At 39.9% G+C, this 18,074-nt stretch overlaps 1 protein-coding gene across 1 annotated transcript; it reads left to right on the top strand.

Annotated features, from left to right (window-relative positions):
- The first annotated feature begins 673 nt into the window (after window positions 1–673).
- LOC137104406 (NACHT, LRR and PYD domains-containing protein 1-like) lies at window positions 674–17,512 on the top strand. The gene is made up of 18 exons (XM_067485546.1): window positions 674–774; window positions 906–1,006; window positions 3,356–3,529; window positions 4,285–4,461; window positions 4,772–4,948; window positions 5,309–5,482; window positions 6,471–6,644; window positions 7,977–8,150; window positions 8,541–8,714; window positions 10,751–10,927; window positions 12,051–12,091; window positions 12,412–12,455; window positions 12,779–12,834; window positions 13,243–13,457; window positions 14,448–14,701; window positions 15,778–15,891; window positions 15,985–16,126; window positions 16,493–17,512. The coding sequence occupies exons 2-18, from the start codon at window positions 906–908 to the stop codon at window positions 16,852–16,854; spliced, it is 2,730 nt and encodes a 909-aa protein (XP_067341647.1). The 5' UTR covers window positions 674–774; the 3' UTR covers window positions 16,855–17,512.
- Window positions 17,513–18,074: the final 562 nt, after the last annotated feature.

Genomic DNA, 18,074 nt, shown 5'->3' with positions numbered 1-18,074 from the left:
TTTCTAATAATGTTGCCCAGAGGAGACATATATAAAGTCACCACATCCCTTCCGGTCAGTTTATCACATCTACCTGCACAAACTAGCCTCATATTGGCCCCCTTTAACTTCTCGAAGACTCCCTGACCTTTCCTCATACCATTCCCAATAAAATATCGGTAAATTCTAACTTATGTCTGCTGACTTATTACTTGTTTATTTGTCCCTTTTAAGACAGACATCAGATTAGTGAAGCTACAGCAGGAATTGCAGGCCTCCATTTCTGTTGCAACACAGGAAAAAAGGAAGTTCACTTTTCTTATTTTCTTTACAACAATTTTTTGATTTCTCAGTAAATCTAACTCCTGGTGACTTCTGTTCCCCTAGTCCTTGACTTTTTCACCTGTAAGGTAAGACTAACACACCTAAACCTAGGGGTCTGTGTGATAATCTACAGAATTTCAGGTAATTCTACACTTTATAAACTGTCTAGGTTTAGGTAACTGCTCATTAACCAAAAGTTTAAAATCTCAAACAGTCTTTTATAGAAGTGAAAGTGTGAGGACCAGCTAGAATTTCCTATTTTTACACACACACACACACACACACACTCACACACACACACACACACACACACGTGATTTTCTGTAATTTGGAAGGGAGAAGTCCTTCTGAGCAGCTGATTCAGCTTCATGTTTCATCAAGAAGGGAAACAGAAAACAATCAGTATGCTGCCACTTTTTGGTTGGATCTATCAGAAGTTGGCAGAGAACAGCAAAATCCAACAGTTTCAAAGTGAGAACTTTAGTTTGTCTTCCTCATAGTGTTTGTTGGTTTGTAACATTTTTACTGGTAAAACTCTCACAGGAAAAAGACTAGGACCCAATGGTCTGTTTCACTGCTTAGCCTTGACTTTTATGTTGCAGATGTCTCAGAAGGTCCTGGACAGGTTTGGCCAGAAGAAGTATAGCTCACTTGAGGAACGGCAGGAGATGATGTTAGCACTGAAGAACTGCAAAAGAGCTCAGTAAGTCCTGACACAAATACATTTACATTTAGTCATTTAGCAGATGCTTTTATCCAAAGCAACTTACAAGTGCTTACAAGGTACAAGGCAAGCAACAATCAAAGTCAAGGAGAAAACATCAAAGCAAAGTCCTGTCAGAAAAGTGTTCACATTTCATGAGATGCAAGTGCAAGAAAGAGCAGAAAGGAAGTTGTTTTTTGTTTGTTTGTTTTAGATTGAATAGATTTAAGTGCATAGTAAGATGTGGAAGAGCTCTGTTTTCCTCCGTTTTTTTGAATATTGGGAGTGAGTTTGCTGAGCGTGCAGAGTTTGGTAGCTTGTTCCACCATCGTGGGATCATTGTACTGAAGAGTTTTGTTTGGTGTCTTCTGTGCTGGGACCACCAGATGTTGTTCCTTGGCAGACCGAAGCGGACGGGAAGGATTGTAGACCTGAATGAGGGATTTGAAGTAAGCAGGAGCTGTTGAGGTGATCACACTGTAGGCAAGAGACAGAGCATTGAACCTGATGCGAGTAACTACAGGAAGCTAGTGTAGAGATCTGAGGAGTGGTGTGACATGAGTTCTTTTTGTCTGATTAAAAATGAGGCGTGCTGCCACATTTTGGATCATCTGCAAGGGTTTGATTGTGCATAACAGTAACCCCATTAACAGAGCGTTGCAGTAATCAAGACGAGATACTACCAGCGCCTGTACAATGAGTTGGGTTGTATAGTCCGTGAGGTAGGGTCTGATCTTTCTGATGTTGTAGAGGGCAAATCTGCACACCCTAGAGACTGAGGAGATGTGGTCCTTAAAGCTCAGTTTATCGGCGATGATGATCCCCAGATTTGCACATATTGAACAGTGATAGCAGTGATAGGAAAGGCCATGTGAACGATGATAGAACCCAGGGATGTAGTATAGACAGAAAAAAGAAAAGGACCAAGAACTGAACCTGCGGCACACAGGTAGAGAGGCTATGAGAGTGAGAAACATGCCCCCGCCAGGATACCTTGAAGGTTTGTCCCAATAGGTAAGACCAAAGCCAAGCTAAAGCTGATCCAGAGATGAGAAGTCAGAGAGTGTGGACAAGAGGATCTCATGGTTCACAGTGTCAAAGGCTGACGTTAGATCAAGTAGAATTAAGACAGAAGACTGACCTGTGGCTTTTGCTGCTCGAAGAGATTCCACGACAATCAGGAATACCATTTCTGTGGAGTGACCCCTCTTGAAGCCAGACTGGTTGACATTGAGGAGGTTGTTCTGGAAAGAAGGTCTGAGAGTTGATTGAAGACTGCTCGTTCCATAGTCTTGGCCAGAAATGGAAGAAGGGAGACAGGTTGGTAATTCTCCACAAGGGAGGGATCAAGAGAAGGGTTCTTGAGCAGTGGGGTAATCTGGGCCTGCTTGAATGAGGTCGGAAATATGCCTGCTGTAAGAGATGAGTTGATGATTTGTGTAATAGCTGGTATTAGTGTGGGTGCAACTGCTTGAATACATGTTTTCTATAGTGTAGTTCCATGACTTTGTCCACACAGGACATTTTTATTCCACTTGTACTGGACTTTGGTCCACTCATGGTGTTTGACTCTTTACAAATGACCGGGCTCAGCACATTTATCAAATAGAAACACGATCACATGTGTGTTTATTTTAGCACACACACCAGGACCAGGAGCTAGATTCAGTAGAGACAGGAGCGACTAAAGATCCCCGGCACTTACAGAAGGGGGACAAGTTAAACAGTTTATTGTCCACTGTCAAGTGAGGATTTAACCAGTGGCTGGAGGAAGTCCAGAGCCAGTTCCTCAGACATTTATAATGTAAAATTTCTGAGCCAGTTCCTCAGACATTTATAATGTAAAATTTTTGAGCCTGTTCCTCAGACATTTATAATGTAAAATTTCTGCTGAGACACTGGAACAATTCATCCTCTGTACAGAAAGAGAAATGAATCCATCTCTGCTCTGATGTAGGGAAATGACTTTGCCTGGTCTAAGTGACTTTCCAAAAACGTGTGGTAGCACATGGTGAGTTGAGTTTGTTTATTTGTTTTAATGTCGTGAGGTTCTGAACTCATCGACAATAGTTTTCTAAAATGAAGAACTTAATTTTCTTTTTAGTGGCAGACTCCGGGTCTAATACTACTCAGACTCTGTGGAAAGTAGTGAAACCTTCATGCCACGTGCAAAATTAAATCAAAAGAAAGATTCATGTTAAAACTCTGCCAGTATTTTTTCATGTGGGAGACTAATTGTTTTATGTGAACTGAACCACTGATGTGAATAAAATGCTTTTTTTATGGTCAATTTGTTTTCTTTAAAAAATTGTTGCTTCTACATAAAAGCTTGTATGTCTATAATCACAGAGAATCTTACTGTGGATACTCAGACTCTCACTGTGAAGACATGGCCTCAGCTCTGAAGGCCAACGCCTCTAAACTGAGAGAACTGGACCTAAGTGGAAACATCCTGCAGGAATCAGGAGTGAAGCTGCTGTCTGCTGGACTGGAGAGCACAAACTGTAGACTGGAGACTCTAAGGTCATTTAATCTATATTGTACATTTTTTCTCTTTAGATTATTTAAATCAATACTTGAAGTTTTGATTTGCTTTCGACAGTAAAGACGAAATATATTTTTATTTCAATTTGTTTTTTTTTTTTGTTAAATCCAGAACTGCTAAAACTCAAACCGAGCATCAGAATGTGGAAGAAAGTAATTTGAACTATGGAGATTTGAACAACATGTATTTCGGAAACATTAGTATTTTAGAATCTGCTGATCTACCAGCCCAGAGAAAGCCAGTTATTACTGTAGCTGTGTTTATTATTGCAGTTATTATTTTTTGAAAAGGGCTGCGGAGGGATCAGTTCTGAACAGAAAAATAGAATTGAGAGGATCTGAGTGAGTGTATGACAGAGAGGAAGGCAAACCTGGAAGTGAGGCTATGGAAAACAAGGGAACATATGGAAGGGGGATTCAGGGCTTAAGACACATCATGACAGTCTTTAATTTCATTGCTCAGTGCAATGAAATTCAAACCCACAGCCATCTGCATCCTACCCCACTAGACATAGCCCCACCCAGCCACCAAGGGCCAACCTGGTGGCGGTCTAGAGTCCAGATAAAGTGGTAGGGTTCAGGTAAATTAATCTGCACGTTCCGCTAAAGTGACAAACTGAAAGCCATTGATCTTTACTAGGTAAAGACATGGATGTTTTTAGCATGTGTCGATAAAATGTTAGTATGCAGCTGAACATGTTTAACTGAGTTTTAGCTACTTTATTCTTTTTCAGACTGATGGGCTGCAGGTTGTCAGAGATCAGTTGTGAGTCTCTGCTCTCAGCTCTGAAGTCCAACCCCTCCCATCTGAGAGAACTGGACCTGAGCCGAAACAACAAGCTGAGAGATGCAGGAGTGAAGCTGCTGTGTGGCTTTCTGGAGAGTCCACACTGTAGACTAAAGATTCTGAGGTCAGATTTAAGTTCTGTGTTAAGAAGTGTGGCTATCTTTCTTTCTTTTTCTTGTAGCAACATGGATGCATCCTGCTTCTCAGCACAGCCCCAGTTCCCCCAACCCACCCCCCCTCCCCCCACCCCCACCCCCAGCACATGCAGCGGCATGTTGTAAAGATTAGTGGGAGCTCTTCTTCCCTTTTTGTCTTATTTTGTTTTTAACTTGCTACCTGTTGACTTCACTTGATTTTTGAACAGATTATGAAAAACTTATAGCTTGGAGCAGGAACATTATTCTCTAAACTTACATGTTTTGTTCTTTATTCAGACTGAATGACTGCAGTTTGTCAGAGATCAGCTGTGATTCTCTGGCTTCAGCTATGAAGTCCAACCCCTACCATCTGAGAGAACTGGAACTGAGCTACAATTATGACCTGGAGGATTCTGGAGTGAAGCTGCTGTGTGGTTTTCTGGAGAGTCCACAATGTAGACTGGAGACTCTGAGGTCAGATGCCATTTTTTTGGTGTCATTGTATCATATAGTACACATTTTTGTGTAGGAATCATCATCTGGAAATGTGAATTTGAGCACATGATCCTTGTTTGTAAAGGTGGTGTGATAGATAACATGTTGGTTGTTTTTAGACTGTGCAGGATTTGATACTAGAATGTAAAATGTGAAATAAATGTCTGTGGGTTTTGTGGTTTGTGTAGCTGGAACCTCTGGAGCAGCAGAATATAAGAAGTGAAGTCACTATTTCTTTACAGAAGCAGCAGTTGCACTATTTTATCATTTTACCTGCTTCATGTTGGGTTAATCTGTTTGGAGTTTTCATTTAAGGCTTATGTGTTATTCTTTATTCAGATTGAGTTTCTGCAGTTTGTCAGAGATCATCTGTGATTCTTTGGTCTCAGCTCTGAAGTCCAACCCCTCCCATCTCAGAGAACTGGAGCTGAATGGAAATGACTTGAAGGATTCAGGAGTGAAGCTGCTGTCTGCAGGACTGGAGAGTACACTGTGTAGACTGGAGACTCTGAGGTCAGACAGTTTTTTTTAGTTCAGTTCTGAGTGAACTGGTGAAATGAAGTGAAAGCTGTAGTGATACTAAACTACAGATCTAAGGCCTAAATTATAATGATCCACACGGAGGATGTTAATGGTAAAGTCTGTTTCAAACCATTCACCGTGTCAGAGAAATGTTCAGCATCACATTTAAAACCTTAATATGAAAAGAAAAATATTTAAAAAAAATTCCTTCTGAACCTCTTAGACACTTTATTTATTTATGTTTTAATTGTGTAGTTCTTAGATTAGATTAGGTAGAATTGATAACGAATATCCTTTTAGCATCTTCTTGTTCCAACATTTGTACGAAGTGCAATGTTTTTATTAACTAAGAAAACTAAGCACAACAAATTCAACGATATATAAGGTAGTGCTAAAATGTTAAATCAGCAGAAAATAAATGTTTTACAAAGCTAACAAATAAATCCTGATGTTTAATTCTGTGTTATTCACCAGTATTGTTTAAAAACTTTGTTTTCTGTGGAGTACTTTACTTTTACTTACTTTAAGTAGAGTGTGGGCTTTTTTTCTTACACTTTTTTTTTTTTGCATCCTGTTGGCTTAAACTGTTTGGAGTTTGTTTTGATCAAACATTCTGAACCCATTCTGAAGTACTAGCCCAAGACAACTTCACCTTAGTCTAAATCATATTGCCAATGCTGTTTCTCCCAGGAAAAACTATCCCAGTGGTTGCTCTCGATAAAATTTTACTAAAACTCCAATCCCCAAAACTGCTTCAGGATTTTACACAGGGGTATTTTCACGTTGCCTCTCAAATTTAAAGTGGCTTAAAGAAGGGTCAACCTTGATCCTCATGCCTATTTGGTGCCTTTTACACAAAACTGTGAAGCTGTGCATTGGAACAGTAAACCCACCTTAAACAGACAAGTCAAAAGCATCTTTTAAAAGTTCAAAGCAGGAACATTATCTTCTGAAGTTACATCTTTTATTCTTTATTCAGATTAAGATCCTGCATGCTGTCAGAGATCAGCTGTGATTCTCTGGTCTTAGCTCTGAAGTCTAACCCCTCCCATCTGAGAGAACTGGACCTGAGTGGAAACAACCTGCAGGATTCAGGATTGAAGGTGTTGTGTGGTTTTCTGGAGAGTCCACACTGTAGACTGGAGACACTGAGGTCAGACACCATGTTTTATTTCTGTGCTGAGATTAATATGATGTGAAAGATGTGCTGACACCAAACTACAGACATAAGGCTGAAATTATACTGATCCACATTGAGGATTCTAAAGGTTATATTTCTTCTTTAGTGGTTCATCTATCTCCCCATCACCCCACTTACCCCCCTTTGGGATGGTCCTTCCAACCAGACATAGTAGTGGTGGACAAACAGAAGAACAAGGCTGTAGTGATAGATGTAGCAATCCCAAGTGATAGCAACAGCAGGAAGAAGGAACACGAGAAGCTCGGGAAATATAAAGGGCTGAAATTGGAATTAGAAAAGATGTGAAAGGTGAAGGTACAAGTGGTTCCTGTGGGAATAGAAACATTGGAGGCTGTGACCCCCAAACTGGGAGAGTGGCTCCAGCAGATTGCAGGAACAATATCTAAGATCCCTGTCCAGAAAAGTGCATTCCTAGGAATAGCTAAGTCTTCCTTGCCTGTATGACTGAAAATCTTCAAGACATACAGTTTTAATCCTGCACCTTGTCTGGTTCTGGTGTGGGGAGTTTCTGTTACGCCCCTATCTAGGGGGTAGGGGTGCAAAATACAAAGATAAATAAGGCTGTTCCCTCCCCAGTCCCCAAACCAAAATCCAGAATCCAAATGTTCCAAAAGTACGAAATTTATTTTCCATAACAGAAAATGTCATACAAACATGACACTATAACTCAGGGTGAACCAAGGCCAAAATAATAAACAAAATAAGCTTTTTCCCAAAGAAAGTGCCAGCTAGCCTCTAGAAAGAAAGAAACAAACAGAAAGACAGTCACTAACCCTAACTCCCTAATGTGAAAACAAGAGGAAACAGTCGAAAGAAAATGGCAGTTAACCCCTACAGCTCCAATACTATTTATATAGTATATAAATATATACAAAGTGGTGATGGTGAGGAGTAACACTATTTACAGAATATACAATAACTATACAAAACCGTGGCACAAAGCCCAACAATCCAAAAACGCTGAAAAAGGTTTGGAGGCTGGGGACCAAGAACAGGTGCTGCTGCCAGAAAAGCCAGTCTGACTGGTGGGAACTGTACTTTTTATACTCCAGGATGTGTAGGATGGACCAATCAGCTTCCGGTACTGACCCCCTATTCAGCCAATCAGGCAGGGCACCTATAACTCAAACACACAGATCCATACAACAAGAAAAACACTCACTCTCATTCAAAAACATTCACACAAAATACAACTCAAAAGGAACAACAAATACAACACATACGGCCAGGGCTGTAACAGTTTCCATTTCCATTTCCATTTTTAACCATACATCTTTGATTCAGATTGAGTCGCTGCAGTTTGTCAGTGATCAGCTGTGAATCTCTGGTCTCAGCTCTGAAGTACAACACCTCCCATCTGAGAGAACTGGACCTGGGTAACAACCACCTGCTGGATTCAGGAGTGAAGCTGCTGTGTGGTTTTCTACAGAGTCCACACTGTAGACTGGAGACTCTCAGGTCAGATTTAACTCGTGTTTTGAGGAGTTTTTCTCGATTGCAAAGACACATTTCTTAAAATTAAGATCTTTCCCCAAATCCTTAACACACATGCACAACTGCACAACCATCTTCACAACCTTCAAACTTGTATGTCAAAATCACAATGTTACATCAAAACCAAATTTTGCCTTCACATATCACACAAAAGCCATCAGAAATGATTTGCAACATTGGCTTTAGATGACAGTCAGAGGAAAGCACATCTCATTTCTAATAAAAGGCGTCTGCATCCTTTTGGGTTCAGCTGTTTGGAATTTTCATTTTCTAAACTTTAGGACCAGTTTATTAAACACTCATAGCTTAAGCAGGAACATTATTTTCCAAACTTGCATTTTATTATTTTTTCAGACTATGGGGCTGCAGGTTGTCAGAGATTAGCTGTGATTCTCTGGCCTCAGTTCTGAAGTCCAACCCCTCCCATCTGAGAGAACTGGACCTGAATAGAAACAACCTGCAGGATTCAGGAGTGAAGCTGCTGTCTGCTGGACTGGAGAGCCCACACTGTAAACTAGAGACCCTCAGGTCAAGACACCATTTTTTAGCTCAGGGGTTAGATTAGAGAGCAATATTGGAAGTTTACTTTTCCAGCTAGGAAACTAGTCTGATTAGGTAAGTAATCAAAAAGTTAAACATTAAGGGAAAAGCAAAACAAATGTGAAGTAAGGTAAATATGAAGGTAGCTTGAAGAAGATGAATTAGGTCTTGAATGTGACAAACACAATTTGCACTGCAGGAAAAGGGAGTCTGGAGTAGTTCACAGTCTTGAGCTGATCACAACGAGCAGAGCAATCAAGCTGAGTGAATTCAGCATGGAATGCATTTAAGCCTGATCAGGATCAAAACAAAAACAATGTCCAAAGTGGGATCTGTGAGATCACCATCATAGGAAAGTTGTTGTAAACTGTGGATATAAGGCTTACATTATACCAGTCCAATCTGAATAACTAAACTTCCTAAACACTGAACTTTATATTGATCTCCATTTTCAATTAAGATGTGAATTATTTGTAGATTGGAGTATAAAATGTCAAAATTGATGAAAATCCTTGTCCCACTTTCTCAGAATCTATCAAAACTGAGCACCTTGCATGACATCCACCACTATTGGGGTGTAACTGTGTGAATGGATGAACGGGAATCAACATTGTAAAGTGCTTTGGATAAAAGACTCATATAAGTGGCCATTTACCATTTACCTGGGATCTTGTACAAGTCGGATGTTCCTTAAAAACTTGCAATGGAAGTCTTCCAGGAGCCGTTCTGATGGACCTAACAGAACCACATCATCTGAAAAAAAACAGAGATCTAATTCAGAGGTCTCCAATCAGGTGGATCTTTATTGTCATAAGTCTATTGTCATAGACTATCCATTACCCTTTAAGTATCCCTTTAAAGGTAAAGAGTTGTTTCAGTGTTCCACAGCCAGAATGAAATCCACACTGGTTCTGATGAATCTGAGGTTTAACAATCAGTAAGAGCCTCCTTTTGAGCACCTGGCACACGCTGGTTCACAAAGGTTGAGGAACCAGTCTGCCAGCCTACAGGGCGTCTCCCTATATCAGATGCAACACTGGGAATATATGTCAACTGCGACAGTCCAACAATGTCCAGAGCTTTCAGGATGTCTTGGTGAATCTCATCGACACCTCATCCCAGTTTTCAGACTCTGCCTTTTCCCCAGATGATTTCCATGAGGCTCCCTGAAAGTTGATCTCCATTGCCTCTCTGAGCTTCTGAGTCACTCTCAAGCCTACGTTTTTCTGGTACAAAGTATACTTATAGCCTTATTATTTTAACAGTCCATTTCAAGCACAGAAGTAAGATAATTTTAGTTTAGATTAAACAAGCCATTCTTCCCAGCACCCACTCCATTCAAAGTCTCCATGAAGCCCAGATGCCTGGACTGCTGTTAAGCTCACAACTTTCATTCTTCTGTCTCCAGGGTGCCTGGTCTCCCTAACCCCGTTAAGGTGATACATCTCAAAAAGAAAGGTTCCACCGGATTCAGTAAATAACTTGGTCCACAGGATCACAAAGGAGACAAAAACGTTGAGAACCTAAACCATGTTTAGGTTCTCGCAGAACTTATTCAAACTATTGAAAGAATTTTTTATTAGTGACAAAATGTTAAGTGGACTAATCAGTTATATCAACAGAAAATCAAAAAGAAACAATGTTGGCATTTAATGACTGAACTAATTTATCAGTGGCCAATGACTACATTTTCTTCTTTTTCAAATTTTAAATCTTTAAATTCATAAAATTAATCAGAAAGAACTTGTTCTCTGAAAACGGAAGACTTCACTGTATAATATAAGTGTGTATATATACATATATACATATATATATGTGTGTGTGTGTGTAGATGGAGCTGCAGAATGTAGAAAGTGAAATTGCTTAGGCTTTACTGAAGCAGCAGCATGTTGTCACTGTTTGTATTTTACTGTTTTTAACCTGTTTCCTGTTGGGTTCAGCTGTTATTATAAAACAGATTATAAAACACCTAAGATTTAAAGGAAGATCATTATCTTCTAAAGTGTGTTTTGTTCTTTATTCAGATTGAATTGCTGTGGTTTGTCTGAGATCAGTTGTGATTCTCTGGCCTCAGCTCTGAAGTCCAACTCCTCCCATCTGAGAGAACTGGACCTGAGTCAAAATTGGAAGCTGTGGGATTCAGATATAAAGCAGTTGTCTGATCTTGTGGAGGATCCAGTCTGCACACTGAAGAGTCTGCTGTAAGTGTTGGAGTTGGCATGCATCAATATGCTTCTTATTCACCCATTCGTACTCACAATCACAAATACTCACACACACCAGCTGGCAAACGCTCACCAGGAGCAACTAAGTTGGGGTTCAGTGTCTTGCTCAAGGACACTTCGACATGTGACCGGAGGAGCCGGGGATCGAAACATAGTGATTATGGTAATTATGGTGAAACAGTATTTAATAAAATCTCAAAGGTCAAAGCTCACCAACAGTGTTGGTAAAGGTGGAGCTGATGTCAGACTAAAACAGCCCCAGGCATCAGTTACAAATGCGACTAAAAAATGTACATACACTCATCCTGAGTTCTAAAGTATTTCTTCACACTGATGTTTTTGTTGAAGCAGTTGTTGGATGGATTCTTTAATATGATAGTATGGGAGGCCTGGTGGCTCAGTGGTAGAGCAATGAGTTGAGAGGCACAAGGTCGCAGGTCCAAAATCCCTTGCCACCAGGTGTGGCCCCTCCCAGGCACCAAGGGCCACCAAGGGTCACCTGAACTTCACATGAAGACCTAAAATTTTAATACAAGGCCCTTAGCGTGTTTCACTTTCAGCAGATACTTTTCTGGCCTTCAACAAGCTTCTGGCAGAATTCTGGTCACTGGTTAGTTAGTTAGTTTGTTAGGTCACTGGATGTTAGCCTGTTTCAGCCATCCAGCTGATAGTTCTGCTGAAGAACTCTGAGGGAAAACGCCTCCTCCTATCTTTTTCCATCCTCTCTAATGCACCATGTCCACTGGCAGCAGAACAGCCTGAGAATATGATGCTACCACCACCTGCTTAGTCCATGGTGACATAAAGGTCACCTGACTGTAGACAGTGACACTGGCATTCCAGTAAAACCAGTTAATGGCAGACCTGTGCCATGGGGTTCCTTGGTTGTTCAGACCATCATCTGAACAAATCAGCTGATCTGCCATTTTATATTTATGCACAGTTGTTTGAACCGATGATCTTGGAATCTGCACATTCCTGAAACGTGTAAATCCACCATCATCTGTCTGAGATCTGCACATTTTACTGATCGATATTGAAAGGTTTAACGAGACTCAATCAAACCTGATCCTTTGTTGTCTTGTATTTATTCCTAAAGGTTAAACTCCAGGGTGATTACAGCTTTCAGAGACAAAACAGGTGAGTACTGAATCTTTTCATCAAGCTACTGTCACTGAACTCTGACATTAAAATGAGCAACAGAGTTTTAATGAAGTGTTTAAATGTAATAACACTGTAATGTTTCAACTGGACATTAAGGAAAACCTCTTGTTTGCTCGATACTTAAGAGTTACCAGAACACCAGATATATAGCAAATGTGTTAAACCACAATACTGAACCAATTATAAGAAGATCAGCTTCAGACAGCATGATAGCAGGCTTTTGGACATGTCAGGTGAGCTAATAGAACCCCAGAACACAGAGACAGTAAACATACGCTGTGTCTTCCCCTCACCAGGTAACTCTAAATGCCAACGGGACCCAAAGACAGAGCTGATGAAGGTGAGGGAATAAACAGCACTACATTCTGGTCTCATCACAGCTACTCCACATACTCTCCTTGCTGCTGTATTTTACAAAGACTCAGGTCTCTTTCATGACTCTTACCTTTATGTCATGTGGCAGCAGCTCGGTGAACGGGGTTACTGTTCTCATGCTAGAATCAGTTTCCAGAGACATCGCAATCTGCTGCTTCAAACCACTCAGATGTGTAATCTGTACAGGATTATAATGTCACCTAATATACGTTTGAATCTCAGTCGACTGTGAGTTGCTTTGATGAAGTTAAACCACTAATGTTCTGTTTTAATGTTTCTGAATTCCAGACTCCAAGGAGCTTCTCACCTGAACTTCAAACTGAATCTACACAAGTATCGTACAGGTAATCTCACAATATAATCTCAAAGGAGCCAATCAGTGTTTTTTTTCAGTGGTGGTCTCCTTTAAATTTGTAACTGTAACTGTAGATTTGACCTGTAACTACAGGTGAGTTACATGCAACGTTTCCTTCAGTTACAGCAGTAGTTTGACAGATTTTAGCCAGATTCTGAGGAGAGATCAGCAGTTACAACAATGGGTGTTAAGGTTCAAATCCCAGACCAGGCACCAGATGAGCGAGACATATGGCTTGAATGCAGAGGACAAATTTTATTGTAACATTTATGTGTTAATTTACATGTATGATGGTTCTTCTCCTCTTGTCTCTCAATGTTCATGAAGTTGAGTATAAAATGTTCTTCCCAGGTTTATCATACTTGTTGAGATCATTCAGCTCTTCTGTGTCGTACAGGTTCAGTTGTCCTGGTGCAGGTGAGTTTCAGTGTTTGTCCACTGGACTCATGTTTGGTATGACCCAGGAGGCAGAGCTGCAGTACAGGACTGTCCAATGGGATGAAAACCTCCTCCAAACAGCTGGGAAGATGCCTGCAGGACCACTGTTTGACATCAAGTGTAGTGACGATGCTGTCTGTCAGCTCCAGCTCCCACACTGTGAGACAGAGGATGGTAAGAAAATGAAGGTAGAAAAGTGCTGTGTACATTGAGTTCCCTCATGTAGGATGTCTTTGTTTTCAATTATCATTCATACACTGATGACTCCAGCTTCCATGCTGCATACTGGTCCTGACCAATGAGGAGTAACTTAGTGTTCAGTGTCTACACTTTACCGTCTAGCTAGGAGGAACTCGAACCCCTAACCTCTAGTTCATTTACAATTTTACCAACTGAGCTACATCTGCTTGAAAGGCTTTAGAGAGACCAGGTGTATGACTGTGTGAACAGAACATGCAGGGTTTTGGTTTTTTTTTTTCGGTCCAATGCACCGAGCCTTGAACAGGCAAAGTTCTTCTCAGTGGCAGTAACCACTGACCTCACTGTTACTGCCATCATGGTATCCAGGGAAGTTTAGTAAAATATCTCCATGACTGTAGTCCTCACTAGCGTCTGTGCTACCTATCAGTTTTTCAGGAGACCCCATCTTAGTTAAGGAAGCTGTGGGGCAAGACAAAAGGAATTGGTATCTTGTGACTGAACACACCTGATCCAGGTGATCAGCAGTGGGGAGGGCAAGGATGAATGGCAAACAAGGGCCTTAAAGACCAAGTTTTAGAACCCCTGTGAAAAGAGGCTGGATAAAAGCAAAACAAGAGAAATGTCATCTGACCTTTTCTACACTTTATTACTATGAAAGTAACCACAAGAACAAAAAACACAGTAAACTAACATAACCAGACAAATCCAGTGGGAAACTATTGACCCTAAAACTATCATCATTTCTTATCATGATGTGGCCTGGCCAATTATTACCCAATGACACTTTTGGGTTAATATTTTTTATTTTTCATGATAAACGTAGTAATAAAAAATATATTATTCACCAATTTCCAACCTGGACAACTGTTCAATTCTTCAATTATGGAATAAAAAGTCATAGAGCTAAAAATAAAATGAGCAGTAACATAGTATTGACGTTGTTGAATGTCTCTGTTTTCACAGCTCTGCTGTCTGATGGTCTGCTGTCTGTCATCCACATCAGTGAGGATAGACTGAGCTTCCTGGAGCCGCTGCAGATCACAGGCACTCATGTGGTTGTTGAAGTCCCTCATCTCTCTGTTTTCGGTCTGGTCCGTGATCTTATAAAGAGGAAGTCATTTAGAAGCCAAGTTTTGCTGTTTCTCCAAAAACCAAACACAAAAGCACAAAAGCACTTAAATGTGTTTCTGCTGCCGTACAACATCCCTCTTGAAGAGGTAAGGACTTTTGAAATATGACAACTTCACTTTCAGGGCAAACCTGATTCTAGACTGTCCACCAGGGCTTGACATCAGCCAACCTGCTGAATGTGGGTGGATTTCAGCAGCGATGGGTAACACAGTGACTCTCAGGAGCCACTTAGCAGGTTTTATATATTATATAATATATTATATAATAATATAATTATATAATATATTATTATATATATTATTATATTATTATATATATAATATACATATTATTTATATTTTATATAAATATTTTTTGATTGTAGTCTCAAAAGCCATCTGAAATAATTGCAATGTGACACTACAACTCCCATGAGCACTAGCTGCACACAGTGTTTCCTCATTGGTTCATTGTGAAGCCTGTTGTCTTGACATTCCACACTACTGAAACTGTAAAAAAGACGTCCCTGTGGAGAACAGGGGAAACCACAGGGGGTATGAGAACATGGAAGATGTAAAACTTTACAAAACCTTTACCTTCAGATGACGAAATAATTGTGCTTTAGCACAATGTGGTGCACTGTCTTGTTCCCAAAAGAGGAAGTGCCCTCTGGTACGTAAAAACTGTAGTACTTTACCTGCCATATTCTAGTATTGTGCATCATGCTTTCTTAAAACACCAATTCAATCTTTAGCTGCGACTGTGCTCCACCTTCCCTTTTTTGCGGTTGCTATTTGCATCATCACCAGTCATGACGAGGACTATTTTTTAACCTGTGAACAAACTGAGAGTTGTGGCTGTGGATCATGAGATGTCACGTTATCATGTATTGCACGTTAAGTTGACCCACAGGCAGCTGCAAAATGTCCTGCTGCCCGTGGGCTGTCTGCTTGTGAACCCAGCTGATTCTAATTAGCATAGGAAAAAGAACTAATAAGTGTCAACAGTTTAACATTTTTGTCCGATTTCATTCCAATTTAATGCACAGAACTTGATTTATTGAGGAAATTTTAATGATAACCTGATTTTGGTTTGATGGAAAAAGAGTTTACATGTTCAACACTTCCCGTTTGTCCCCCATTGTGTCTGTAAGGCTCAATCAAATGTTCTGATGTCTCTTCAGGTGAGAGCACAACATCCATACTCTGAATACATCCAGGTCCCATCAACATGTTGGCTGATCACAGGTCAAACTTACAGTGTTGACTGTTCTGAGGCTGATATGATCCAGCCTGAGGTGAGTATTTAACAAAAATTACATGATTTTTACTGTTTCTTTTACTTCTGATAATGACATTGAGACGACAACACTGCTTTTACTGCTTTTCAGAGAGAAATGTTTGACCCACAGTTTGGACCAAATCTCCATCCAATGTTTGAGATCCACCTTCCTACAGACACAGACAAAGTAACCATAAGAGTCAGAGACGAAAGAATGACAGAAGTCTGGAAACGTGTAGCTTATCTGACAGGTAACATGTTCCATGATTTTTAGCTAAAAACAAAGGTAAAATTAAAACTTATATAGTTCTCATCTCAATCTCCTCTGAATCACTGTTTTCTTCAACAGTCACTTCAGGGTTTGTTCTAATGATTAACCAAAACAAGATACTGAAAGGTTAGTGTAGTTAGTTAGTAGGTTAGTTTAACTCCAAAGTTAAGCTGTGACCCACATGAAACTTTAAACTAAACCAATAAACTAAATCAAATCTGCTGTAAGTACATTTGAATTTCACGTTTTTTTTGTTGTCACTGAGCTGAGTCAGGTGGATATTTGCTTCTGTTATTCATAAGCAACAAATTCAGTGACAAAATTACTTGTCTTGTTCATGCTGCAGGTTCGGATCCAGCAGAGATTTTGATCTCAGGGGAACAAAATCTCAAGTCTATTCGGAAACAGTTTGTAGAAAGTGTGTCCGAACCTGTTCTCCAACAACTGCTGGATAAGCTCCTGGAGTGTGGGGTGATGACTGATGCTGAAATAGAGGAGACGGCTGGAATAAGGAACAGAGCAGAGAAAGCACGAGTGCTGTTGGACACAGTGAGGAGGAAAGGATCAATGTCCAGCTCAGCTCTGATTGCTGCTCTCCATCAGGTTGATCCATGTCTTGCAAGAGAGTTGAACTTGGTGAAGATACAGCGTGCACATTGGCGTGGCAGGAGCAGGAACACAAAGTGGTTATTTTGTGTGAATCTGTGATTTGGGAGTTTCAGACTGATACATGTTTCTATTTTAACTGAGCAGGGAACTCATCAGAATCTGGTTAATAATTGTGATTAAATCCTTTATTGTTACAGTTTATGTCAGGCAGCAGGAGACAAAATGTGCTCCAAAGACAGAATGGAACTCCCCTACTGACTAGTGTCGACCTCATAATTTTTTTTTTTTTTTGTCACCATTAGAAAGTTGTACATGACCAATGATACAGATGTAACAACACTTTTCATTTCCTGTTTCTGACTGAAGCTTTTAGCATCAGACAGAAAGACAATTCAGAAGTAAACCAGTCGGAACCTGGAGAAAGATGCAGATTCTTATTTACGTGGCTTAATGTAGAAGTCTTAATTTTAGTGAGAGAAATGCTGGTCTTTATGTTCTGGCTTAAGTAAGAGAACGGTGAAGCCACAGCACCACCACCATGTATGTGTTTTGAATAATTTTGACCATATTCTATTCTGTGGTTTTAATTAGAAACTATTCATCACACAAGTGTGTTTTTATAAAGTTTTCATTAAAGGAACAGTTTGGGATTTTTAGGTTTGTCTTAACAGAAATGTGAACTGTAAATTCTGTAAAGTGCCTTGAGATGACTTTGTTGTAAATTGGTGCTATATAAATAAAGTTGAATTGAATTGAATTGAATTGAACCCTATTTATATAGGTTAAAAAAGGTCCTTGTTTTTACGACTGTTCCTGATTTCCACTGTGTCTTTGATCTCAACTCCAAAGTCAACAAACTTCCACAGTCATACTAAACTAAATCCAGTTATGGTCATATGAGTTAAAGAGTCGTCATTTGTGGTGTATGAGAATGCTTAACATTATGGAACACGTTCGCGTTTGGCTTTTAGCTTTAGCTGATTCACATCTGTTGACTGGAGAAAGTAAAATCCAGTAATTTAAAACCAAAAGATGGAAAGTCAAAACAGGTTAATGAGATTTGTTTCAGTTTTAAATAAAGCCATCAAAAAAAAAGCATTGAAACCTAAAAGTTAATTTTTGTGAGTTTATTATAGATACCAGCAGGTTAAGGTTAGCAAATGCTAATGGATAGTGCTAGCTAATGTTAGCCTTGGACCAACGTCAACTGCAGTATCACAGACTATTAAGGTGACGACATGGGAGTGAACTTCAGGTATTGACGTAACTTAAAAAAGTAGTTTTATTGAAGCGAACGTTCTGTTACCTATAACCAAAAT

Source organism: Channa argus, chromosome 19 (genome assembly GCF_033026475.1).
Source record: "Channa argus isolate prfri chromosome 19, Channa argus male v1.0, whole genome shotgun sequence".
Taxonomy (NCBI): Eukaryota; Metazoa; Chordata; class Actinopteri; order Anabantiformes; family Channidae; genus Channa; species Channa argus.
Note: the sequence above shows the minus strand (reverse complement) of the source record. Positions and strands in the feature narration are given on the sequence as shown.

Coding starts and splice junctions, on each gene's coding strand:
- LOC137104406 (XM_067485546.1), top strand. CDS start 906: ATGTCTCAGAAGGTCCTGGACAGGTTTGGCCAGAAGAAGTATAGCTCA. Junction 5,483..6,470: donor TGTAGACTGGAGACTCTGAG/GTCAGACAGTTT, acceptor TTCTTTATTCAG/ATTAAGATCCTGCATGCTGT. Junction 13,458..14,447: donor ACACTGTGAGACAGAGGATG/GTAAGAAAATGA, acceptor CTGTTTTCACAG/CTCTGCTGTCTGATGGTCTG.